The sequence below is a fragment of the Amblyraja radiata genome, chromosome 5 (genome assembly GCF_010909765.2).
Source record: "Amblyraja radiata isolate CabotCenter1 chromosome 5, sAmbRad1.1.pri, whole genome shotgun sequence".
Taxonomy (NCBI): domain Eukaryota; kingdom Metazoa; phylum Chordata; class Chondrichthyes; order Rajiformes; family Rajidae; genus Amblyraja; species Amblyraja radiata.
The window spans coordinates 89,969,348-89,996,402 of NC_045960.1; the positions used below are offsets into that span (position 1 = coordinate 89,969,348).

Here is a 27,055-nt window from a genome sequence, read left to right on the forward strand (position 1 = left end):
GGGATGGGAATAACACACATCCAATAGTCCGGAAAATCTCCCTTTGCCATCACCAAAGACCCAAGGAGGCTGAATTTACGGGATTTTATTAAATTGAATTAAAATCTTTAAGGATTGGATTGGTTAAACCTCAGTCCCGAAATGCACAACCAGTTTTCTGTAACAGTATTTTTTTATTTTTGTTGTAGTATCTCAATAAAGAGGTGTGAATATTTTTAAACTACTGGGCTGAATAGATGCAAGCAACTAATTGAAACACTTTTGAAAGTTAAAATCTCCAAAGGAATTGTAATATAGTTTATATAATGGCCAGCAAGTTTGTAGATGTACAGTACATTATGGATATGGCAAATATGAGACAACTTTTTAATCTCTAATATTTTATATGGTATAGATTAAGAAAGAGATGATGTAAAAATATTTTTAAATCCCTCTGTTTAATAAAAATATATATAGCAGGAAATCAGATAAGTTAATAAACCATTTACCACCTTTTTGCAATGTTTGTATCATATAGAAAAGCTTTGTCTAGAATTGTACCAGTTCTCAGCTCTACTGAATAAATATTTAGTCGACCACATTTGTCTTGCACTCTGCCAGAAAGGGCTGAGAACATCTGTTTTATTTTCCTGTAGCAAAGTAGTTAAATTGAAGGAAATAAATTATAAGCACAATGAGTACTATATACATAATACTGTACATGAAGCACCTTCAAACCCAATTTGGAGTCACTTGGAAAAATATTAAAGATGGTTTAGGGATTGACTTTTTTTTAATTGGATCCTCATTCCACTTCAATTCATGTTAGTGGCAACCGCACGATCTTACCACCATGTTTCTATACTTCTTTAATATGACATTTGAACTGTCATCAAAGTACAGCACAGAGATTGCATTTAGCTTGGTTGGTGCACAGCAAGGTTTGGGGACGTTGTCAGGGAACATCAAGTGAACCTGCAAAAGGGAAAGAAAATCCTTAAATCAATATAGATTTTCAGAGTCTCAGAGAGATGCAGCTTGTAAACAGTCCCTTCGGCCCGCCAAGACTATGTCAGCCACCAACCTACACATCTATACAAATCCAACATTAATCCCATTTTTTTTATTCTCATCATATTCCTGTCATCCTTTCCAGATTCTCCTGCTTGTCCACATACTAGGAGCAATTTACAGTGGCCAATTAACCTGCTAAAAAAAAAAAAAATTGCTGGAGTAACTCCGTGGATAACTATGTGGATAGGTGATATTTCGGGTTGGGATCCATGCAGAGTCTCTCTGACATGCCAAGAATACTTTACCTGCCATGCTTTGCCCTGCCTTTCCCCTCCTCTAGCTTTCATCTCCTCCCTGATAATCACTTTGCGGAAGGGTCTTGACCCGAAACGTCACCCATCCTTGTTCTCCAGAGATGCTGCCTGGCCTGCTAAGTTACTCCAGCAGTTTGTGTCCTTTGGTGCATTAACCAGCATCTGCAGTTTGTTGTTTCTGCATACTGCCAAGAATAATTGTTGCATCTAAAAAAAACAAGTTGACCAATTTCATGTGGTCCCTCCATTTTGACTTATATTGTTGTTACGTATGAATCAACATTTGAACCAAAGTGTTACATCATTGCAGTAGTGGGCTAATTTCCAAAGTTGAAGCCCAGAGATGCTATCCTGTCAGTTCATATTCTTGATGAAAAAATCAACGTGTATGCAATACAGGATTTTTTAATGACATCGGCATGCTACCCCCTTTTGTCAAATTATCAACATGACAAATTTCAGGCCTGCTATCAAAGCATAATGGGAGTAATGTAAGAATTGATTGAGTGCTCCTTTTTATTGGGTCAATGTTGCAGATGTAAAAATAATGAGATCATCACAGCTGCAGGATTCCTCTACAATGACATCAACATCGTTCTATCCAAATATCTGAGTCATAGTCATACAGCACAGAAACAGGTCCTTCGGCCCAACTTGCCCATCTACACTATCGGCCGTGTTTGGCTGATATTATAGAGTCATCGAGTTATAGAGTGAAACAGCGTGGAAACAGGCTCTTTGGCCCAACTTGCCCACATCGACCAACATGTCCCAGCTACACTAGACCCACCTGCCTGTGTTTGGCCCATATTCATCTAAACCTATCCTATCTCTATGTACCTGTCTAAATATTTCTTAAATGTTGCAATGGTACCAGCTCCCTCTAAACATTTCTGATCCATGTATATGTCCAAATGTCTTTTAAACCTTATTGTAGTACCTGCCTCAACTCTTTCAGCTCATTACTTTTACTCACCAACCTCTGTGTGAGTATCCACTTTTTTTCTACAATAGAGGCACTGTCAGGATAACTTGTCAGTCAATGTGCACAAGGTTAAGGACTGGTTAAGTCCTAATTTTCAATTATAAACAAGCAAAAAAATTAATTCATTTTACCTGGGCTAGAAATTCATTACATGGAATGACATGAAGCATGTGATATCAAACCAGCCACTCATTGAATACTGAACCTGGCGTTAACTTCATTGAGGTTTACGTTTAAGCTTGTTATTGTCATGTGTACCAAGACACAGTGAAAGGCTTTGTTTTACGTGCTATCCATCAGATCAGTTAATACTATACACAAATACAACCAAACCGCCATTTGTTGCAGTGATATTGACAAGCTGGCATTGCATGCAATGGGTATACAATCCTAGACCACAGCCTTATGCCACCACCCATGACAGATCTCTGCCTCATAGTTTTTCAGAACTTGCCTGTAAAGAGGCATAAATTCATCCACCGGTACAAAGATCGCGTAAAATATCTGTAAAATCTGTAAAATATCTGTAAAATATCTGTAAATCCCAGCTATGAAGAGCATGACACGTACCAGTGTTTGGACAATTGCGTGGTTTGTGGCATTCATGTGAGCATTGAGTGGAAAGGAACATTCACCGTCACAGTAGAAAGCAGCGTATCCTTCTGGTGCTATGATCCAGTCCTGGAAATACAGTTTAAGAAAATCATATGCCTGCTATTTGAAAATGATTTTAAGAAAATGCATTTTGATTTGGAAAATACAGGAACTCCTTTCCATATTGCAATTTCTCTCAACCAAATCATTTAAGATTGTGCGCCTTAAGTGTACTTTGGATCAAATTTCAATGGTCAGCATAATATTGATAGCACACACATTATTTTTTTGGTCACAGTAGAGCAGAATTAGGCCATTCGCCCATCAAGTCTACTCCGTCATTAAAGCATGGCTGATCTATCTTTCCCTCTCAACCCCATTCTCCTGTCTTCTCCCCATAACCCCTGACACCCATACTAATCAAGAATCTAGCAATCTCCGCCTTAAAAATATCCATTGACTTGGCCTCCAGGGCCATCTGCGGCAATGAATTCCACAGATTCACCACCATCTGACTAAAGAAATTCCTCCTCATCTCCTTCCTGAAAGAATGTCCTTTAATTCTGAGGCTATGACCTCTAGTCCTAGACTCTCCCACTAATGGAAACATCCTCTCCATATCCACTCTATCCAAGCCTTTCACCTTTCACCTTTCAGCTTCTGTTTTAACCATATAACCATATAACAATTACAGCACGGAAACAGGCCATCTCGGCCCTACAAGTCCGCGCCGAACAATTTTTTTCCCTTAGTCCCACCTGCCTGCACTCATACCATAACCCTCCATTCCCTTCTCATCCATATGCCTATCCAATTTGAGGACAAAGTCTCTCTTTAACATAAATTAAACCAAATATACAGAGATCTGAGAGATGGCAGCTTGCCTGGTGAAATACAAGAACCAGAATTTGTTAGCAAGTGTTCAATACACATTTAAGCAGGGATTATTTGTTCCGGGATGGAAGGGTACAGGTACGATCACAGCACGTGTTGGCTGGACAGTAAGATGGGAAATTCTCCTTCTGCAAACACCAGCAACACACACTGTTCACTCACCCTTACTGCCACCACTCACGCTGAGCCTAAGCGTGGTTAAGGTTAGCCTTTATCAGGCTCACACATTAAGCTATGTTTCGGCAAAAAAAAACACTCATAGGAGTGAGAATAGCTGTTCTTGAAAATGGAGGCTGGTGATGAATTGGTCCCGATTTTAACTGATTAGACAGATTGGACCAGGGCAGAGAGATTGGTCATTGATAAGTGCAAGTAACATTTACTTCATGCAAGCGGCTAGCCTTGTTGATGGCAGAGAGGTTTTGGGATGGCTGAAGGGGAGTTACTCACTGCAGACTACTCAGTTTCTGCTCTCCTCTTGTAGAATGCAGCATGATTGGGGCAACAGGGTAACAAAAAACGATATATAATGGCATAAGTTTGAAAATCCATCATCATCATGGCCATATAGTAATAACGTGTGGCATGGCCCTAGCATCACAGTGCCATGGCTTGGATGCCAGCATCCTTAATATACAATTTATTACAGTTGTGAATCTGTGGAATTCTCTGCCACAGCAGGCAGTGGAGCCCAAATCACTGGATGTATTCAAGAGTTAGATTTAGCTCTTTGGGCTAATGGAATCAAGGGATATAGGGAGAAAGCAGGAACTGATTTTGGATGATCAGCCGTGATCATATTGAATGGCGGTGCTGGCTCAAAGAGCCGAATGGCCTACTCCTGCACCTATTGTCTATGTTGCTATGTAACATAACGAGATGTGAGACAGCTGGCAGGAAACGTCCTGCATTCTCCCCACAGTCAAATCCCCAAATCAAACTAACCGGTCAATTCTGTGAGGAGGGTCTTAAGGGCCTGTCCCACTTAGGCGATATTTTAGGCGACGGCCGGCGTCTAGGCAGTCGCCACACGGTCACTGGGGTGTCACCTGTATGGTCATGAGTAGTTTCCTCAGTCGCCCAAAGAGTCGTAGATTTTTTCTGGTTGCCGCTGGATTTTGAAATGTTCAAAACTTTTGGGCGACAGCCGGTGACCGTGGGCTTGTCATAGCTTGTAGTAGTATAGCATAGTATATCTTTATTGTCATTTTCCTGAGTACTCACATACCCAGAGGAAACAAAAAAACGTTGCTCAACCAGTGTCCATTCAGTGTGCAGTAAAAAATAAATAGAAATAAAAATACATATATCATGAACAAATTAAACACTCTACTCTCTACTAAACATCAACAGGCGTTCCGATCGGCAGCGGCACGACAGTGGCTCTGCTGCAGTGTGTCCAGGTTGGTGGTCGGTGCGCGATACTTTGGCAGGGGGCAAAGTCCGTTTATCAGTCTTATAGCCTGCGGGAAGAAGCTGAGGAGCATCCTGCTGGTTTTGCAGCTAATGCTCCTGTACCTCTTCCCAGATGGCAGGATGGAGAATATGTGATGTGATGGGTGGTATGGGTCTTTGATGATGGAGATGGCTCTGCTGATACATCTCTTCCTGTATATGTCCAGCAGGAAAGGGAGTGGAGCACCAATAATCCTGCTGCCGGTCTTCACAATCCTGTCTAGTTGGTGCCGTTCGTAAGCCTTGCAGCTCCCGAACCAGGAAGTGATGCTGTAGGTTAATGTTCTCTCGATTGTCCCCCTATAAAAAGTTCGTAGGTGTGTAGTGGGGAGACCTGCTTTCCGTAGTCTTCGGAGAGGGTGTAGTCACTGCTGGGCTCTCTTGACCAGTGCTGTGTTGCTGGTCGTGGACGTCAGGTCATCTGACAGGTGGAGTCCTAGGAACTTCACGCTGCTGACCCTTTCCACATCAGCTCCATCGATGTGCAGAGGTGTATGGTGTTGTTTTCCCGCCCTCCTGAAGTCAACCACCATCTCCTTAGTTTTTCCCACGTTGAGAATGAGGTTGTGGGATTTGCACCATCCTGTGAGCAGCTCCACCTCCATCCTGTACGCCGACTCATCATTGTCACTGATGAGACCCACCACTGTTGTGTCATCAGCGAACTTGTTGATGAAGTTGTTGTTGAGTCTAGCAGTACAGTCGTGTGTAAGCAGACTAAACAGCAGGAGGCTTAGGACACAGCCTTGGGACGAGCCAGTGCTCACGGCTATGGTTTTTGATGTCCTACTCCTGACGTAGGTGCTGTCGTAGGTTGTTGCCAGGATGATGTAGGTTGTCGCCGGTGCTGACTACGGTGAATTCCATTGTCGTAGTCGCTGGCAGTCGCCTGAAAAACTGCCTGTGGGACAGGCCCATTCGGGGAAAGTAGACCATAGAACATAGATCGATGCAGCCGAGGAACAAGTCCCTCATTACTGTGCCGACACTGATGCCAATGTAACTTCATCCCATTTTTCTGCACATGGTCTCCATTCCCTGCCTGTTCATTTATCTGTCTATAAGTTTCTAAACATTGTTATCATATCTGCTGCTACCACTGCCCCATGCAGTACATTCGAGGCATCTCCCTTTCCCTGCATCAAATAACTTGCCTCCCAGATATCCTTTAAACATTCCCCCTTCCACCTTAAACCCATGCCCTTTAGTTTGTGACATTTTGTGAGAAGAAAGACTCCAACTGTCTCTATGCCTCTCATCCATATGTTTTATGTATATGTTTTATGTAAATCTATCAAGTTGCCCCTCAGGCTCCGATGTTCCAGAGAAAACAATCCAAGTTTGTACTAAATCTTCTTACAGCCAATACTCTCTATTCCAGGCACTGATCCTGGTGAACCTCTTGTGCACCCTCTCATGTCATGTGGCGACCAGAACTGCACACAATATTCCAAATGTGACCTATGTAAAGATATATAAAGCTGCAAATTCATGATGTTTATACACAAAAATACACCCTGACCGATGAAGACAAGCATGTTCCATGCCTTCTTTATCACCCTATCCATTTTCTGCTAGGATTTGGACTTGCATCCCAAGATACCTCCATAGATCAATGCTTCTGAGGGTCCTACCATTTAAAGCATAGTTTCCTCTTGCAAAATACACACCGAACACTTGTACAGATTAAACAGTTTAAAACCACACTAAAACTAAAAAGATTAAATTACATCTCCACCCAAATGTCCAATTCTAAAGCCATAGCAGGATCTATATCCTGCCGTATACATTGACAACCTTTCCCACTGAATTCAATTCAACAAATTTTCTGTGTCATCTACATTGATTGCTCCATCTTGAGAAGGGACTAGAACACATCCTCTGTTTAAAACAATACTCCAAACACATTACAGAGACAGAAAGGAAAACTAAATGTGTTACCTGCCATCCCAAATCCCGGAAACTGACGTAGAGTTCATGCTTCTTGCAGGCTTGTTTCTGCTCGCTGGTGTTGTAATCTGTTCAGTGAAAGGTAAGCATCAGTCAATAGTCTGCATATAATGGCAGCATTGACAATCTGCCTGTGCATCCGATGTGATGAAGACATTTTGTTTAGTTTAGTTTAAAGATACAGCATGGAAACAAAGCCCTTCGGCCCATCGAGTCTGTGCCGACCAATAATCACCCGTATACTAGTTCTATGTTATCTCAGTTTCGCTCCCTACACACTAGGAACAATTTACAAGTTTTACCGAAGCCAATCAGCCTACAAACCTGTACGTCTTTAAAGTGTGGGAAACCCACATGGGCACTGGGAGAACGTACAAACTCTGTACAGACAGCACCCGTAGTCAGGATCCAACCTGGTTCTCCAGCACAGTAAGGCAGCAACTCTACTTCTGTACCACTGTGCCTCCCTATATTTAATACTTCCAACTTGTAGGTGTAAATTAAATGTGCCAGCTCTGATCATTCTTTGGGCCCCACCAGTTTCCCAATATAACTCCAGCGAGAAGCTGATGGAATCTCTTCAGAAAGGGACCATTGATACTTATTCCCTTTGTGTGCTATCATTCCCTGTATGTGCTTGTTTCTCTTTCATTCTTTATCTTTGTTCTCTTTCCCAGTTCTGGCAAAGAGACTCTCCCCATAGATGCTGCCTGACTTGCTAATTGTTTCCAATGTTTTTGGTTCATATTTCAATTTCCAGCATCTGCAGTTTCTTATTGGATTTCCGAGCCTTGTTTATTGATACACCTACAGGGAAGACGTGCTTTAATTGTTGCCCCCAACAATCCACACGACCCATCTTTTATCAAAATGGAACATCATTTGGCCCAGTTCGGCCCATTGCACCCAGTTGTCATATGAGGAAAGATTGAAAAGACTAGGCTTGTATTCACTGGAGTTTGGAAGGATGAGGGGGGGATCTTATAGAGACATATAAAATTATAAAAGGACTGGACAAGCTAGATGCAGGAAAAATGTTCCCAATGTTGGGTGAGTCCAGAACCAGGGGCCACAGTCTTAAAATAAAGGGGAGGTCATTTAAGACTGAGGTGAGAAAAAACTTTTGCACCCAGAGAGTTGTGAATTTATGGAATTCCCTGCCACAGAGGGCATTGGAGGCCAAGTCACTGGATGGATTTAAGAGAGAGTTAGATAGAGCTCTAGGGGCTAGTGGAGTCAAGGGATATGGGGAGAAGGCAGGCATGGGTTATTGATAGGGGACGATCAGCCATGATCACAATGAATGGTGGTGCTGGCTCGAAGGGCTGAATGGCCTCCTCCTGCACCTATTTTCTATGTTTCTATGTTTAGTAAATCAATCAAATTTGCTGCCTTCTGCAATTTGCTGACCATACTCGCAGTGATCTTCACAGGGTAGTAAGGAAGATCATTCACTGCCGGTCTGAAGAAGGGTCTCGACCCGAAATGTCACCCTTTCGAATCTGAAGAAGGGTTTCATAAGGTAACATCATGATGAATAGGAGTAGAAATAGGTTATTCGGCCCATCAAGAGGCCCGAGAGCCGTTGGAGAGGTCGCAGAGGGAGGAGCTACACCCGAGCAGTAGGATTTAAAGAGGAGCGCGGGGCTTGCTTCTACAGAGGCCCGAGAGCCGTTGGAGAGGTCGCAGAGGGAGGAGCTACACCCGAGCGGTAGGATTTAAAGAGGAGCGCGGGGCTTGCTTCTACAGAGGCCCGAGAGCCGATGGAGAGGTCGCAGAGGGATGAGGAGCTGAAATCTGCAACGTTCCAAGTTCCACTTCAAAAACAAGTGGGTTTGAGGAAGCCGCTGATTGGTGGAAGCAGACAAGAGGGAGCAGCTGATTGGGAGTCAGATCCCTGCTGATTGTACTGTATTGTAGCTGTTTGTTTTGTATTGTATCCTAGGTAAGGGGAGTATGAGGGCCAGGGCAGTTTACTGTTCTGGATGTCAGATGTGGGAAGTCATGGAGCCTGATAGCCCTCCAGACGTCCACATCTGTGCCAGGTGTATCGAGATGGGGCTCCTAAGGGACCGTATTAGGAACCTGGAGCAGCAGCTCGATGACCTCCGTCTGGTCAGGGAGAGCGAGGAAGTCATTGATAGGAGTTACAGGGAGGTGGTCACTCCAAGACCACAGGAGGCAGGCAAGTGATCACGGTTGGGAGAGGCAAGGGGCACAGGCAGGGACTAGAGAGTACCCCGGTGGCTGTACACCTTGACAATAAGTACTCCTATTTGAGCACTGTTGGGGGGGACAGCCTACCTGGGGGTAGCGACAGCAGCCGGGCCTCCGGTACAGAGACCGGTCCTGTTACTCAGAAGGGTAAGGAAAAGAAGAGGAGAGCAATACTAATAGGGGACTATATAGTTAGGGGGTAAGACAGGCGATTCTGTGGACGCAGTCAGGAGACCCGGATGGTAGTTTGCCTCCCTGGTGCCAGGGTCAGGGATGTGTCTCAACGTGTCCAAGATATCCTGAAAGGGGAGGGAGAGGAGCCCGAGGTCGTGGTACATATAGGTACCAATGACATAGGTAAAAAAAGAGAAGAGGTCCTGAAAGGAGAATTTAGGGAGTTAGGAGGGGAGTTAAAGAGTAGGACAGCAAAGGTAACAATCTCGGGATTACTGCCTGTGCCACGCGACAGTGAGAGTAGGATTGGAGCAAGGTGGAGGATAAATGCGTGGCTGAAGGACTGGTGCAGAGGGCAGGGATTCAAATTTCTGGATCATTGGGACCTCTTTTGTGGAAGGTGCGACCTGTACAAAAAGGATGGGTTGCACTTGAACCTGAGGGGGACCGATATCCAGGTATTTAAAGACTGCATGGATGAACTACAAAAATTGTTCATCCCAGTTTGGCAAAAGAATAAATCAGGGAAGGTAGTGCATCCGTGGATAACAAGGGAAATCAGGGATGGTATCAAAGCAAAAGATGATGCGTACAAATTAGCCAGAAAAAGCAGCATACCAGAGGACTGGGAGTAATTCAGAGACCAGCAGAGGAGGACAAAGGGCTTAATTAGGAAAGGGAAAATAGATTATGAAAGAAAACTGGCAGGGAACATAAAAACTGACTGCAAAAGTTTTTATAGATATGTGAAGAGAAAGAGATTAGTTAAAACAAATGTAGGTCCCTTGCAGTCAGAAACAGGTGAGTTGATCATGGGGAACAAGGATATGGTGGACCAATTGAATAACTACTTTGGTTCCGTCTTCACTAAGGTTGACATAAATAATCTGCCGGAAATAGCAGGGGACCGCGGGTCAAAGGAGATAGAGGAACTGAGTGAAATCCAGGTTAGTCGGGAAGTGGTGTTGGGTAAATTGAATGGATTAAAGGCCGATAAATCACCAGGGCCAGATAGGCTGCATCCCAGAGTACTTAAGGAAGTAGCTCCAGAAATAGTGGATGCATTAGTGATAATTTTTCAAAACTCTTTAGATTCTGGAGTAGTTCCTGAGGATTGGAGGGTAGCAAACGTACCCCCACTTTTTAAGAAGGGAGGGAGAGAGAAAACGGGGAATTACAGACCAGTTAGTCTAACATCGGTAGTGGGGAAACTGCTAGAGTCAGTTATTAAAGATGGGATAGCAGCACATTTGGAAAGTGGTGAAATCATTGGACAAAGTCAGCATGGATTTACGAAAGGTAAATCATGTCTGACGAATCTTATAGAATTTTTCGAGGATGTAACTAGTAGAGTGGATAGGGGAGAACCAGTGGATGTGTTGTATCTGGACTTTCAGAAGGCTTTCGACAAGGTCCCACATAAGAGATTAGTATACAAACTTAAAGCACACGGTATTGGGGGTTCAGTATTGATGTGGATAGAGAACTGGCTGGCAAACAGGAAGCAAAGAGTAGGAGTAAACGGGTCCTTTTCACAATGGCAGGCAGTGACTAGTGGGGTACCGCAAGGCTCAGTGCTGGGACCCCAGCTATTTACAATTTATATTAATGATCTGGATGAGGGAATTGAAGGCAACATCTCCAAGTTTGCGGATGACACTAAGCTGGGGGGCAGTGTTAGCTGTGAGGAGGATGCTAGGAGACTGCAAGGTGACTTGGATAGGCTGGGTGTGGGCAAATGTTTGGCAGATGCAGTATAATGTGGATAAATGTGAGGTTATCCACTTTGGTGGCAAAAACAGGAAAGCAGACTATTATCTAAATGGTGGCCGGTTAGGAATAGGGGAGATGCAGCGAGACCTGGGTGTCATGGTACACCAGTCATTGAAAGTAGGCATGCAGGTGCAGCAGGCAGTGAAGAAAGCGAATGGTATGTTAGCTTTCATAGCAAAAGGATTTGAGTATAGGAGCAGGGAGGTTCTACTGCAGTTGTACAGGGTCTTGGTGAGACCACACCTGGAGTATTGCGTACAGTTTTGGTCTCCAAATCTGAGGAAGGACATTATAGCCATAGAGGGAGTGCAGAGAAGGTTCACCAGGCTGATTCCTGGGATGTCAGGACTTTCATATGAAGAAAGACTGGATAGACTTGGCTTATACTCACTAGAATTTAGGAGATTGAGAGGGGATCTTATAGAAACATACAAAATTCTTATGGGGTTGGACAGGCTAGATGCAGGAAGATTGTTCCCGATGTTGGGGAAGTCCAGGACAAGGGGTCACAGCTTAAGGATAAGGGGGAAATCCTTTAGGACCGAGATGAGAAGAAACTTTTTCACACAGAGAGTGGTGAATCTCTGGAACTCTCTGCCACAGAGGGTAGTTGAGGCCAGTTCATTGGCTATATTTAAGAGGGAGTTAGATGTGGCCCTTGTGGCTAAAGGGATCAGGGGGTATGGAGAGAAGGCAGGTACGGGATACTGAGTTGGATGATCAGCCATGATCATATTGAATGGCGGTGCAGGCTCGAAGGGCCGAAAGGCCTACTCCTGCACCTATTTTCTATGTATCTATGTATCAAGTCTACTCCACCATTCAATCATGGTTGGTCTATCTCTCCCTCCTAACCCCATTCTGCCTTCTCCCCCTAACCTCTGACACCTGTCTCGACCTGAAACGTCACCCATCCCCTCTCTTCAGAGATGCTGCCTGTCCCACTGAGTTACTCCAACATTTTGTGTCTATCTTCGGTTTAAACCAGCATCTGCAGTTCCTTCCTACACTGCCAGACATTACTAGTAATAGACATCCACAATTAATCATTCCCAACATTATAGCAATTCAGCTGTACGTTTGGAATCAATCACCCAAACAACCTTCAAAATCCCTTATTATATGATTCTATGATGTCAATTAACCTAGTATGAATTATTTCACAATACATTCTGAAGGACCAAATGGAACATGTCCTCCCTGCCACAGTGGCGCAGTGGCAGAGTTGCTGCCTTACAGTGCCAGAGACCTAGGTACAATCCTCAACTACGGGGGCTGTCTACACAAATTTGTACATTCTCCCTGTGACTGCGTGGGTTTTCTCCAGGTGCTCTGGTTTCCTCCTGCACTCCAAAGATGTACAGGTTTGTTGATTAATTGGCTTCTGTAAAAATTGTAAATTGTCCCTAGTGTGTAAGGTAGTGCTAGTGTACGGGGTGATTGCTGGTCGGCGCGGACTCGATAGGCTGAAGGGGCTGTTCCCGAGCTGTATCTCTGATGCAGAGAAGATTTACGAGGATATTGCCAGGACTCAAGGGCCTGAGCTATAGGAAGAGGTTGAGCAGGCTAAGACTGCATTCTTTGGAGCACAGGAGGATGATCTTATAGAGATGTACAAAATCAAGAGAGGAATAGATCAGGTAGACACTCTTGCCCAGAGTAGGGGAATCAAGAACCAGAGGGAATCAAGAATCAAGAATCAAGAACCAGAGGGCACAGATTTAAGGTGAAGGAGGAAAGATTTTATAGGAATCTGAGGGGTAACTTTTTCACACAAAGGATGGTGGGTATTTGGAATACGTTGCCGGAGGAGGTAGTTAAGGCAGGGACCATGTCAACATTTAAGAAGCAAATAGACAGGTACATAGATAGGACAGGTTTAGAGAGATATGGGGCAATGGAGGAAAATGGGACTAGTGTAGATGGGACATGATGGTCGGCGTGGGCAAGTTGGACCGAACTTTGGTATGGTTTTAACGAGGAAGCCTTAAACATTTTGAGGCTTCCGTATCTAACCCAAGTGATTCACAATTTTTTAAAACTTTGATATTGCCACTTCAAGATCTGGTGCATAAACCTTCTTGAGAAATATTAATGGAAACTTATTTACTTTGAAATGTGGCCAAGACAAGGAAGAAATTGGGCAGAAAGCGAATCAAATTGTTCTGAATCGCTCGTGAATATTGGATTCCATCACCATGTTAGGCATTTCCCTTGGTGAAATTTGTTGGGGTGCAAGGAATTGCAGATCCTGGTTTACAAAAAAGGCACAAAGTGCTGGAGTAATTCAACAGGGCAGGCAGCATCTCTGGAGAACAGGGATATGTGACGTTTTGGGTCAGGATCTTTCTTCAGACTGATTGTGCTGAGCTGGAGGTGGGAAGAAGTCGAGGCTGCCAGTGATAACTCAGGAACCCTCCATCACCTACTAAAACACTGCATCTCTTCATGCCCAGGAATGGGAGATGCAGGCCACACAGATATCAGTCGCAAGCAACTGGTCTTTAACTTAGTTTAGCTTAGTTTAGAGATGCACCGTGGAACTAGGCCCTTTGGCCCACCTTGTCTGCGCCAACCAACACTAGTTCTATTCTACACGCAAGGGGCAATTTTACAGAATCCAATTAACCTACAAACCTGTACATCTTTGGAATCCGGGAGGAAACCAGTGCTCCCAGAGAAATCACACGTGGTCACAGGGAGAACATGCAAATTCTGTGCAGACAGCACCCGTCGTCTGAATTGAATCTGGGTCTCTGGCGCTGTAAGGCATCAACTCTGCCACTGTGCCACCGTGCCTACCCTGCATTGCTGCAATCTTTGCCTGTGCGCTCTCCATTGGGGAACAGAAACAGCAGGCGGCCAGTACCTGGGCAATGATCATCTGTCCCATGTGAAACTCCTGGCTGCAGGCCAGGGTCTTGCAACTAGTTGGGGTGAATAGGACCCTGAGGCAGTGAAAGACCAAGCATTTTCTTTGCGTTCTCCCATCTTGTCCCATCATAGAATCACAGGAATCTTAGAACTATACAGCATGGAAACAGGCTCTTTGATCCTCCTTGTCCATGCCAACCAAATAGGCATACTGGGCCAGTCCCATTTACATGCATTTAGTCCATATCCCTCTAAACCTTTCCTATCCATCTCTCTATCCATATGTCTTTTGAAAAGCATAATTGGATCTGCTTCTATAGCTTCCGTCCAAATACAGACAACCGAGTGAAAAAGTGGCCCCAAAGGTCTCTCTTAAATCTCTCCCTTTTCATCTTTAGCCTATGTCCTCTAGTTTAAGAATTCTCTACACTTAGCATGCACCCCTAACAGAACTATAGAGAGATACAGCATGGGAACAGGCCATTCAGCCCATCAAATCCATGTCGACCAGCGGCCACCAGCCATCAGCCTGGTAAAGTTCTGCCTCCTTATTGATTGGATATTCCTGATCATGTATCTTGCAAATGCATCCTCTTTTGCCTGGTTGGTGTAGATGTAATCAGCGAATGACTACATTTATAGGACACATGGAGCCCATTGTCCTATAAGTTTTTTTGGCCTTCCATCACAGCAATGTGATGGATGTTTATGTAAATTATGTTGTGTCTTGGGTCTATTTGTTTGTATGGCTGCAGAAACGGCATTTCGTTTGGACCTCAAGGGGTCCAAATGACAATAAATTGAATTGTATTGTATTGTATTCAGCCCATCATATCCATGTGGTACTTCCAACAATTTTCCCTTTTTGTCATTCTGAGCACCAGGAATGGAATTCAACTTTTGCAATGTCACAAATCGGGCAGGATGCAAACAGGTTTTCCAATTGCTGTCAAACATTGTACAATGGAGCCATGTCTAGTTTAAACTATAAGAATTATAGTTCATGGAATCATAGAATATTAAAGCACAGAAAGAGCCCATTTGATCTCATGTGTTTGCGATGCCTCTTGGAGATACCAATGTGCCTGGTTCCCTACAGGTTCTGTATCCCTGAGGACCTGCCCAACCTCTTTCCAACATTTCTCACAGAATCATCTTCAAGTGAAGCTTGCCTGATCCTGACAACATAGAATGAAAATTTTCCATTGCATTAGATCTGGAAAGGGCCCAGTGATTTTGAATCATAGTGTCCAGTTAGGATGCACTTTCTCATTTTTCTCTATCCATTAAAACAAATCATTCCAATATATTAGATGGAATAATGCTGGAGTAACTCAATGGGTCAGGCAGCATCTCTGGAGGAAATTGATAGGTGATATTTCAGGTTGGGCCCCTTCCACACCTGAAACTTCACCTGTCCATTTTCTCCAAAAATGTTGCCTGACCCCCAGAGTTACTCCAGCATTTTGTGTCTATCTTTGGAATAAGCCAGCATTTGCAGTTGATTTTTATTATTCCTAATATCTCAAAAAGCTCCCACCTCTAAACTTCAAAGGAGAAAAGTCTTAACATTTCCAACATACTGAAGTTTTGTATCCATTGTGGTGTCCTGGTAAATTCCCTCTGTATCTTTCTATTGCTTTTCCATCTTTTCTGAAGTTTGGTCCCCAGAAAGCCCTCAGTATTTCAACTGAGACCCAACCAATAATAATAAAGTTCTGACAATTCCTTTACAATTTTATCCTGTTCCTCCATTTACAACTAAAGTAACATGTGCTGCTTTAACCACCTTCTCCATTTTCCCTGCACCTTTATCTCACTGCAACTTCGGGTGCATGTGACGAATAAAATTGACTTTGACTTTGACTGTGTTCCTCAGTCATTAACATTTTTCAAAATCCTGTTCGTCCACAGCAACTTTCCAAAGTGTAGTAGTTCTTCCCATTTCTCCCCACTGACAACCATCTCCAGGGCTTCTATCCATTTCACCATCCAGCCTCTGCCAAGGGGATGCTTAATACTCATCATTACATTGTGCTTTGCCAAGAGCTGTATTATCTGCAAATTTAACAATGCTGTTCCATGTACAATATAATACAATACCGTTAATTGTCATTTGAACCTCAAATGAAGTTCAAACGAAATTTGGTTTCTGCAGTCATACAACAAGAAAAAAAACCCAAGACACACAATTAACACTAAGCTTTGTTACTGTCCAAATCCGGTACATATGATAAGTAAACACACTTGACACGATGCAAAGTTGACCTTTCTGAAATACTGTCTTTCAGTTTGAAAAACATCCACTATTATGCTCTGCTTCCATTATTTCTCCATTCTTTATTCATGGAAAAAAATCCTTCCCTTCAATGGACCTCTATTTTCTTTTAGCTGCCTGCGAGACACTTTGTTAAAAACCCTCGACCATCACGATCAACTATACCTCTTTAGAACATTTAAACATCTCATCAGATGTGCCAAAGAATGCCAAACGTAGGGGGGAAGTGTTCATGTTCGCTCAATAGAGGCATCCCCACTACATTAGCATTTGGTGTGGCTGCATGCGGGACAATTATTTTGCCTTCTCATCACACCTCCACTATGCTTATAACAGAGCTCCTGGCCTTAACTTATGAGACCCGTCTCCGTTTCAGTAAAGTACATACAGGGGACATACCATGGCCCCACTCAGAACTGGATCCGAATTAAATCCTTCAGGCTTTTCGTGCAGAAGTTTACTTTCACCTCATTATTTTTATTTACTGGCACTGACAATAGGCTTAAGGTAAGAGGAAGGAGTTTTAAAGCACATCTGAGGGTTGAAGTCTGGAATGTGTTGCCAAATAATGAGATATATTACTGTGTTTAAGAGGCTTTGAAACCAACAGTTGAATAGGCAAGGCATCGAAGGATGGAGACCAAAACTGTACGCAATACCACACCTGGAGTATTGCGTGCAGTTTTGGTCTCCTAATCTGAGGAAGGACATTCTTGCCATAGAGGGAGTACAGAGAAGGTTCACCAGACTGATTACGGGGATGTCAGGACTTTCATATGAAGAAAGACTGGATAGACTCGGCTTGTACTCGCTAGAATTTAGAAGATTGAGGGGGGATCTTATAGAAACTTACACAATTCTTAAGGGGTTAGACAGGCTCGATGCAGGAAGATTGTTCCCGATGTTGGGGAAGTCAGTTTAAGGATAAAGGGGAAATCTTTTAGGACTGAGATGAGAAAAACATTTTTACACAGAGAGTGGTGAATCTGTGGAATTCTCTGCCACAAAATGTAGTTGAGGCCAGTTCATTGGCTATATTTAAGAGGGAGTTAGATGTGGCCCTTGTGGTTAAAGGGATCAGGGGTATGGAGAGAAGGCAGGTACAGGATACTGAGTTGGATGATCAGCCATGATCATATTGAATGGCGGTGCAGGCTTGAAGGGCCGAATGGCCTACTCCTGCACCTATTTTCTATGTTGCTATGGAGACCTAACACGGGCAAGTGTGGATGGGAAAATGGTCCACATGGACGTGATGGGCAGAAGGGCCTGTTTCTGTTCTATACGACTCTATGACTCCATGGCATCCCATTGTCCCATTTAGATTATGAGTGTTTGACCAATTATTCCTTCGTTGGCAGACCAATTCACTCGGCGAAATGTTGCAGCGGAATCTGATCCACTCATCAACCAGCAACAAGACAGGGGCATCTGTGACACAGTGATAAGGACTGTGTGCCCTGGGTGATTATTCCCCAGCTCAAGAGTGCTTTGGCCAATTTCAGTGAGACCGCAGTCTAAGCTGCACACCACCATTGCAGCACAGAGCTCAGATTGATTTCTAACCCACAAGAGGGCTTCCAAAACCTTCCTGGCACTCCAATGTTTGAAACTGAGTTCTCAGAATGTGTTTGAAAGAAACCCTTCTGGTCCATCAAGGCATTGAGTGATGGTTGCCAATTGTATGCAGGTGAACTGTTTTGACAGCACAATTTGATAGGAAAACTGGCAATTTCATCGCTTCGCAACTTGGAACTATATGGCTTGTGACTGACTCAATCTTTTAAATATGCTTTTAATTATCGCAATTAAAATGACATTTTTTGTCATTCTGTTTCAGTTGAGTCTTAAGTACAGTATTTAAGACACTCAAAATAAGTTTTACACTCTGTCAAACATAATCATACTCATTATCTGGAAACAGATGTCATTACCATTTGGAAAAGCAGAAATGAAAACAAAATGGAACATTGACTATTGCATGAACTGTGTGGAGAATTAAGCTTAGTTCTCAATCTCCTTGGCAACTTACACAACTTCAATGTTGTACTTCCCCCAGTAGCTTTATGAACCCTGAAGTACATAAACAGCATAGTGCACTGTTTTGTTTTTCAGTAATTTTTTTCCTGTGTGTTAGAACCCACAGCAAACACATGTTGTTGGCACTGATGGGAGTTTAGGATTAGTGAACAGATTTCAATATCGTATTAATTACATTTGACAGAAATAGTTTTTCATTCTCGCCAAGTGCTTTAGAATCATATTTTCTTAAGCCATCGTAGAGGACGGACAAGAGGTTGGTTCTGGGTGCCTGCAGGAGTCATTTACCACTGCTAACAGAACGCGCAGATAGCCAGCTGTGTTCCAAGGGGATGCATGCGTGAAATACAGGCAAACACAACCTCAAACATATACTCACAGAGGCAGGAAGTAAGAAGTCGTTCTAGTCATCTAACTCTTTAATTATGTTTTCTAAATCCTCTGGTAAAGGACTACTGATTTATTATCCATATAAATGAATAACAGTGTGCCCACATCATGGTTTTAATCAAATCAACAAAAATTAAACTATCCATCGTAAACACTGAGAAATTAGGAATGACAGATACATTGAAGGAAAATGTCTGTAAAATCAAAGCCATTCGTATGAATTTTGCATCACACTAGATAAAACATCCTGTAATAAGTAATAGGGAGCTGGTTTAATTGTGGTTGGACAGGTCACACGTTTAAGACATTTGTCTAAAGGCTCAGGCAGTTTTTAACGGGATGATAGACAGACTTTTCCTTATCAATGTCTTGTTCATGTCAGGGATTATGGGGTGAAGACAGGCGAATGGGGTTGAGAGGGAAAGGTAGATCGGCCAAGATTGAATGGCGGAGTAGACTTGATGGGCCGAATGGCCTAATTCTGCTCTCAGAATTCATGAATTTAACATGTCCTTCAAAACTCCATGTAAAATCAACTAGGGGTATGAAGTAATAACACCAAAGAAGACTGGGGCACAGAGGACTGCAGATGCTGGAATCTTGGGAAGAAGGCAAATGCACAATGAAATATAGAGTCACTATTGCAATTAATCACTAAGAAAGAAAGTGTTAGATGTTCTTTGAAAGGTCAAGGAGAGTATTCAATGGGTCATTAATGTGGCAACATTTCCAAGGAGCCTGTGGCACGTAGAGGAAATTTGCCCCTACATTTCAGGTGCAGGGTTGGGCTTTCATACCTCCAGGACTGGATAATCGTGAAGAATCGTGCGAGCCACTGGACTTGTTACGGTTTTGGTTTTTGCGTTTGCCATTGGCAGCCCGGACAGAGCGGAGTAACACCTCACTGGCTTTGAAAAAGGCCACCATGAACGGCTGCTTTGACTGTGGTCCATGTCTTCCTATTAGGCCAGCTGATCGAATATTAATGGTCCGACCTAAAAAGGAATTCAAAGGTAACTCTTAAACACAGGCAAATCTTCAGATAAAACCTTACTGCAGTGATTTTTACAAAGGCTTTTGTAAATGAAATTGCTCGATAAAATCACACACTTGAGAATGTTGCCAGGACTTGAGACTCTGAGCTACAAGAAGAGGTTGGGCAGGTTAGGACTTTATTCCTTGGGAGCGCAGGTGATCTTATAGAGAGATGTATGAGATCATGGGAGGAGTAGGTGGAGTGGATGCACCGAATCTATTACCCAGCGTACGTGAATCGATGGGTCAAGAGGCCTGTTTCCAAGCAGTATCTTTCATTCAATCAATCGACCCCATGGATTGTTTTCTTAATTACCCTGTTATAATCCTGAGTGGGTATGGAAACTGATAGAGCCAGTACTCATAGTGCCAGAAACTTGGGTTCAATCCTGGCCTCTGATACCGTCTGTGTTGAGCTTGCACGTTCTCCCTGTGGCCACGTGGGTCTGCCCGGTTGCTCCGGTCTCCTCTCACGCCCCATGGGGATGTGCCGGTTGGTAGGTTCATTGGCCCTGGTGTAGGTAGGTGGCAGGAGATTAGCATTGGGAAGGGAGCTGATGGGTAATGCAAGAGGAAACTTGGGCTAGTAAAGATAGTCCTTCACCTGTGGACCAGGTAAGGACAAGCATGGGGTGCCGTGGAATGTAGGAAGGAACTGCAGATGCAGGTTTATACCGAAGATAGACACAAAAAGCTGGAGTAACTCAACGGGTCAGGCAGCATCTCTGGTGAAAAGGAACAGGTGACATTGTCTGATGGAGTCTGAAGAAGGTGTCCGACCCGAAACGTCACCTATTCTTTTTCTCCAGAGATGCTGCCTGACCTGCTGGGTTACTCTAGCATGTTGTGTCTTTTACGGGGTGCAATGGAGCCTAATTGTACGAGGCGATCCCAGGAGAGTAAGATCTAGCCTGTGACTTACCTCAGCTTCCTCAACATTCCCTTCCTCAACGCTTCAGCGATCACGAGACCGAAACCTTTCTCTTTTACATTTTTCACTGAGTAACCGCGATGACCACCATTTTACTGACAAGTCTCTCGATTCCACGCATGGATATTTATGTTGGCAAAGTAAACAGTTTGTTTTATAAAATGCGAAGCTCGTTTTTCAGTGAAAAATGAATGCTTGTCATTTGAAACTGCACATCTGCTCACGCCAACCACTTTCCAAAACAAATGTCAGGGGCTGATCCTGAAATAAGTTTCTGAAATTTCCCCCACCCCATTTTATCCCCCTGTTTTTTTATTCTTGTTGGCATTTCATGATCAGTTTACTTTATGACACAAACAATTTCCAGTCGAGCAATTGGCACAAAGCAGTTGTGCAATATGAAGCGTTTATACTCCGCAGTAGTAACGCAACTGCCTCCCAAATGTGCAATCACATTCATTTTATTTTCATGCAATGGAGAACTTGGATTGATTCACAGAGGGCCACCTAAAATAAATAATCTAGCAAGGTACTTTTAAAGGCAGCTAGAAGACAAAGTCTGCTTTTCGCCAGGAAGAAAAAAGTTCCATCCTGGTACACGAGAAGGGAGCAGTTTTATTTGCGGCTTTAGCCAGTTCCATTCTACTTCCACTGTTACAAACATTCTGATCCAACGTCCTCCCTCTGGCAGCTTGTTTGCTGTAAAAGAGAAATTAAAAATTCCAGCCCTGTGGCATACCTTGAAATGGCCCACTTCGACAACTTTTACAACATGTTTGTTCAGGTGCTTCACTTTAAATGAGTTTAAGATGTTCCCAATGAAAATAAGCATGCCTCTGCCAGAAATAAGTGAGCATCTCGATGAATATGCGCAGCTGTATCATTTTAGTCCGCACCTAACTACTGTTCAAAAAATCCCCTTCAAATTGCATTACAAAAACATCTTTGCAAGTTTACAGTAGACACTTTGTAATTAGATGCTTTAGAAGTGTGGAATCTGAAAAATAAATTAGATTACTTTCATTTAACTTTACTTGGTCCAAAATCAACAGATGACCTAATGCATGTTTAAAAGGAAAACTGCAGACATGTATATTTGTCCATTAAAAGGTCTTTTTGTTGGGTTCAGTCAGAGCTTAATCTTTAGCAGAACCTGAATCCATAACCATTCATGAAAATGGTTATGTTTTGGGAGCTTGGCTCACAGGCACAACTTCAGGGAAAATCCCCAATGTTTTCAAAGTTTCCTTTCTCTTACCTATCTCTCCCTTCTCCCCAACCCCACGCCCAGCATTCTTTGTCATAGAGTCGTACAGCACGGAAACAGGCCCAAGTTGCCCATGTTGACCAAGCTGCCCTGCCTACAATCGGTGGCGGCACAGAGGCGCAGTGCTTGAATTACAGCACCAGAGACCCGGGTTCGATCTGACTACGGGTGCTGCCTGTATGGAGTTTGTACGTTCTCCCCTTGACCACATGGGTTTTCTCCAGGTGCTCCAGTTTCCTCCCGCACTCCAAAGACGTACAGATTTATAGGTTAATTTGGCTTCGGTAAAAAAAATTCAACATTGTCCCTAGTGTGTAAGATAATGCAGTGTCTGGGGAACGCTGGTTGGTGCGGACTCTATGGACCAAAGGGCATGTTTCCGTGCTGTATCTCTAAACTAAATTAAACAAAACATTCGTCCTACCTACCCGCTATTGGCGCACATTCCTCTAAACCATGTCTCTCCATGTACATGTCCAAATGCCTTTGAAATGTCGTTACAGTTTCTGCCTCAACTATCTCCTCTGGCAGCTTATTCCACAGACACTACCCTATGTGAAGAAGGTCCCCCCAGATTCCTATTAATTCTTCCTTTCTCAACTTAAACCTATGTCCTCTGCATTTTAATTCCCCTGCTCTGGGTAAAAGAGTCTGTGTAAAAGACCTTATCAATTCCTCGCTTGATCTTATACACGTCTATAAGATCACCCCTCATCATCCAACTCTCCAAGGAATAAAGTCCTGGCCTGCCTAACCTTCATGGAACTGAAAAATTCCATAGCCACTTCTTCTTGGACTGGTTTCCTTCACTATGAGTCTCAACAGCGACCACTTGAAACCACAGGCACAATTTCAACCATGGTCATCAACAGGGAATCATTGGAATACAGTCAAGGGAGAGGAGTCATCTGATTTATATCCCAACCCAGAAGGATATTGGATTAATTCAGGTGGGTAGCTGATGATTGGCATGGGTATGAGAGTGGGAGAATTAAACCCTACAGAAACAAGGCCCTGCAGTCCAACTTGTCCCTCCTGATCAAGGCACTTCCCTAAGCTAGGCCCGTGTGCCTGAGTTTGGCCCCCTAACCCGGCTGAACCTTTTCTGTCCATGTTCCTATCCAAATGGCTTTAAACATTGTACATGTACCCTCCTCTACCGCTTCCACCTCGCTCTGCCAGCTCGTTCCACATACCCACCACCCTCTGTGCAAAGAAACTTGCCCCTCAGCTCTCTTTTAAATTGTTCCCCTCTCACCTTAAACCTGTGCCCTCTAGTTTTAGATTTAGCTACCCTGGGGAAATAGACTGAAGGGCCTGTTTCTGTGCTGTATGACTCCAGACGCCACAGATACATGCAGACCTTCTTCTGCTGATCTAGTTGAGTTAAGGGGATTAAACGCCAGCCAAGTTAAACCATTAAACTCCGAGTTGTACATGCAACTTTTCAGTTCTGCCGCTGATCTTGCATTGCTACTCATTCTGACACACGGTGGAGCAGGCTAGAAGTTGAGGCCATTTGCAGTTTGCACTCTCTCCCAGGTTAAGCAGTCAACAGTCAGGGAACACCATCAACCTCACTGTGATGCTGTGATCACCTGGTTCAAAAGTCGGCCTCTGTAGTAATCTGAACCCCAGACAAAAGGTCAACCTGCCACATTTGGGATTATGTCACCAATCCCTAAATCAAATTGTACTCCTGCATTAACGAGAATTCCAAACGCAGAAACAGTGCACGCAGCCTAAAGCTACAATGCAGCTTACAATCATTTTTATTTACTCCAGGATACTGCTGTTAGTTTTGCCATGAGTCATAGTCATACAACACGGAAACAGGCCCTTCAACCTGTTGCAGTTTGCTTGTTGAGCTAGATACCCCATCTACCTGTCCAAATATCTGTTAGTACCTGTCTCAACCATCTCCTATGGCAGCTCATTCCATATACCCACCAGCCTCTGTGCATGGAAAAATTGCCCCTCAGGTTCCTATTAAATCTTTCCCCTCTCACCTTAAACCTACATCCCTCGGTCTTGATTCCCCTACCCTGGATAAAATACTCTGTGCATCCACCCAATCTATTTCCATCCTGGTCTTATATACTTTATTGCCCTGATGCTTAAATCATTAAAATCATTAAACACAAACATTTCTACAGAATATTTTGGTATCAAAGCAAAAATTAGTCCTATTCACACCTATTCTGCATTCTCTTTTAAATGTTTACACTGTATAAGATTAGGGTGGTTCGGATCACCTGGTGTCTTAAAATGTTGAAACATTTCAATCCCAGATCCACCTTAGAATCACACAAATCTGGGGTCTGCGGGCCACGGCGCAATAGGTTTGTCGGAGGTAGGTCACTCGGTTTTAGTGGGCCTCTATGTTATTTGCAGATAGACACAAAATGCTGGAGTAACTCAGCGGGTCAGGCAGCATCTTTGGAGGAAAAGAATAGGTGATGTTTCAGGTCAGAACCCTTCTTCAGACCCACTTAGCTACTGCTGGGATAAACCAGCAACTTCAGTTCTTTCCAAACTATATATTTTATCTCCATTTAGGTTTGATTTTTGAATTGAATTGAAAGATCCAGCATTAAAACAGGCCCTTGGCCTACAGTACGTAAGTCATCCATTACGTAAATAGGGGAGTGCCTGTATAATTCTATTACCAGTAGTGAATAGAGGTAAACATTATCTCCGAATCCTCCTGTATTCCATACACTCACTGTCCTGCTGTAAGTTAACCCTTGGCTTGGTTAAGTCCCCCTTTGAGGCCCAGTTGAATGTGGAATTGTTTGTCCCAAGTGTTTAGCAAACATCAATCAAACTGAAAACCAAGCTAAATGTTTCCTCATTCTCACCGTCTACACAAACCTTCTGGTGAGTTTAGGTTGTAATAGTTTTTTTTAAATGGAAACCCATTTTGCTGATCAGTCCAGGCTGTTCCAGGTAATGTAATGGATCTGTCCATAATCTGAATTTGTGTAAGTCAGATACAAACAATTTTGCCCCGAAACCCAAGATAGTACTATCTGCTGACTTATACCTTATCAGCTTATCAATATAGTTTGAAAAATAATGTGAATGATTGTTAATTAATTAATTGAATGTCCATTTAAAATGTCCTTCATGATTATATGGCTGAATAGATTAGTTCTGATTCCAGTCTTAACTGATGTACAAACTATGAATTTCCATGAGGATATTTTTGATGGTTGATCTGGGTAAGAAATACCAGATTATCTTCTTATTTCCATTTCACTTGTTTAACTCTTGGCTTCGTGAAGTGCACTAAGAGATACAGGATTAGCAGTCTCCTCCATTTTTTATATGCATTACTGCCATTGTGGGTTATTAATAAGAGAAGAAATTACTCAATTTCTGGTTTGGGAGAAGAAAGTTCAGTGTCTTTTTCAGGATGCAGTCATTTATTTTTCAAAAGGATGAACAGCGGGTGAATTTACTTTAGACACGGGAGAAGTTGCGTGAAGTTGCATCTCCATTAGTAATATCCTCCGTAACTCAGGGACCTCCACTGGAAAGCACGTCAGAATCAGTCTTCAGACATCGTCACATCTCTCTGACTGGAGTCCCATTGTTGAAATGACAACCAGAGGAAGGCTGATCATAAAGAGAGAGTTTTGGGCTGAAGTCATCGCTCCTTGTGTACTCCATGGCCACAGACACATGGCTCCAGCATTCTGCCAGGCAGTACCAGTTGCTTAATGTCTGCATCAGACTGACTGCTCCTGGCAAAACGCTGGGAAAACCAAAATTCCATCATACCTTAAAGACTTGTCAGGGCAGTATCACCGGTCACTGGGTCAAAGAGTCTATTTCCATGCTGTATCTTGCAATTCCAATTCAATTTCATACAGCTTCTCCCAATATTCCCAACAGACTATTTCCTTTGCCTCCTATTAACAATTTTGTACTCCACGCCAATCCCTCTCTTTCCATAACTGATCCTTTGTTATCCTTCACCTCAACCCAGATGCATTCAGTCTGAAGAAGGGTCTCGACCTGAAATATCACCAAATCCTTTTCTCAAAGATGCTGCCTGCCTCGCTGTGTTACTCCAGCAATTTGTGTCTATCTTCGATTTAAACCAGTATCTGCAGTTCCTTCCTTTGCATTCAAAATGTTCCTGTTCATTTTCTTCATTTTCTTGCTTGGCAACAGTTCCCTCACAATTCCTAAACGCAAGATAAATCAACTCAAGAAGCATCCAATGCACTGAACCTCCATTGCACCTGGACCTCCTTGGAGGTAACATTCTAACGGGCTCAGCCTGCAAGACTTAGAGTTTGCCAGTATTGCATGTAAATCTGAAAGCCCTAAGTTGTCAGAAAATCTTGATCTTAGGTCCTGTGTTGGCAGTGGGTCCTAAAGTGGTAGAAGCAACTAGCCTACAGCACCTGATGGCTGATAGTGGCATCAGCCTTGCAGGCTCTTTGGAATATTGTCCCCCTGGAGGTTTGGCACCAAGTTGGAGATGGAGATCATGCCAATCTGCCCCCCCCAGGAAGAAAGGTGTCAGGGGTTTTGGGGAAAAGGCAGGAGAATGAGGTTTGCAGGCAGAGATAGATCAGCCATGATTGAATGGCGGAGTAGACTTGATGGGCCGAATAGCCTAATTCTACTATTCCTTATGACCTTATGAAAGAAGGGAACTTTCTCTGGGATCATCCTGGATAGGGATTCTCACCTTCAGCTGCCCTTCCACCAATGCACGCTGAGGCAGGTGGAGACAGGGACTATGTCCTGACCGAACATCCTTGCAAGTGACTAGCCTCCTCTACCAGGGAGAGCGCCTTGTTCCCGCTGGACTGCACGGCGATATCTGGCAACGTGCCGCGGGATCACATTCAGTGATCGGGCTTTAGATAAA

The 27,055-nt window shown here is 43.4% G+C and overlaps 1 protein-coding gene across 1 annotated transcript in view; it reads right to left on the reverse strand.

The window, feature by feature from the left end:
* Window positions 1-282: 282 nt before the first annotated feature.
* The window catches only part of bmp5 (bone morphogenetic protein 5), a 143,901-nt gene continuing 117,128 nt past the window's right edge, over window positions 283-27,055 (reverse strand). Inside the window, exons 4-7 of the mRNA XM_033021707.1 lie at window positions 19,729-19,926; window positions 7,177-7,253; window positions 2,863-2,973; window positions 283-954 (exon numbers count right to left, since the gene is read on the reverse strand). Of these exons, the coding sequence (XP_032877598.1) occupies window positions 805-954; window positions 2,863-2,973; window positions 7,177-7,253; window positions 19,729-19,926 (536 nt within the window). The 3' untranslated portion in view covers window positions 283-804. The remainder of the gene's footprint in view (window positions 955-2,862; window positions 2,974-7,176; window positions 7,254-19,728; window positions 19,927-27,055) is intronic.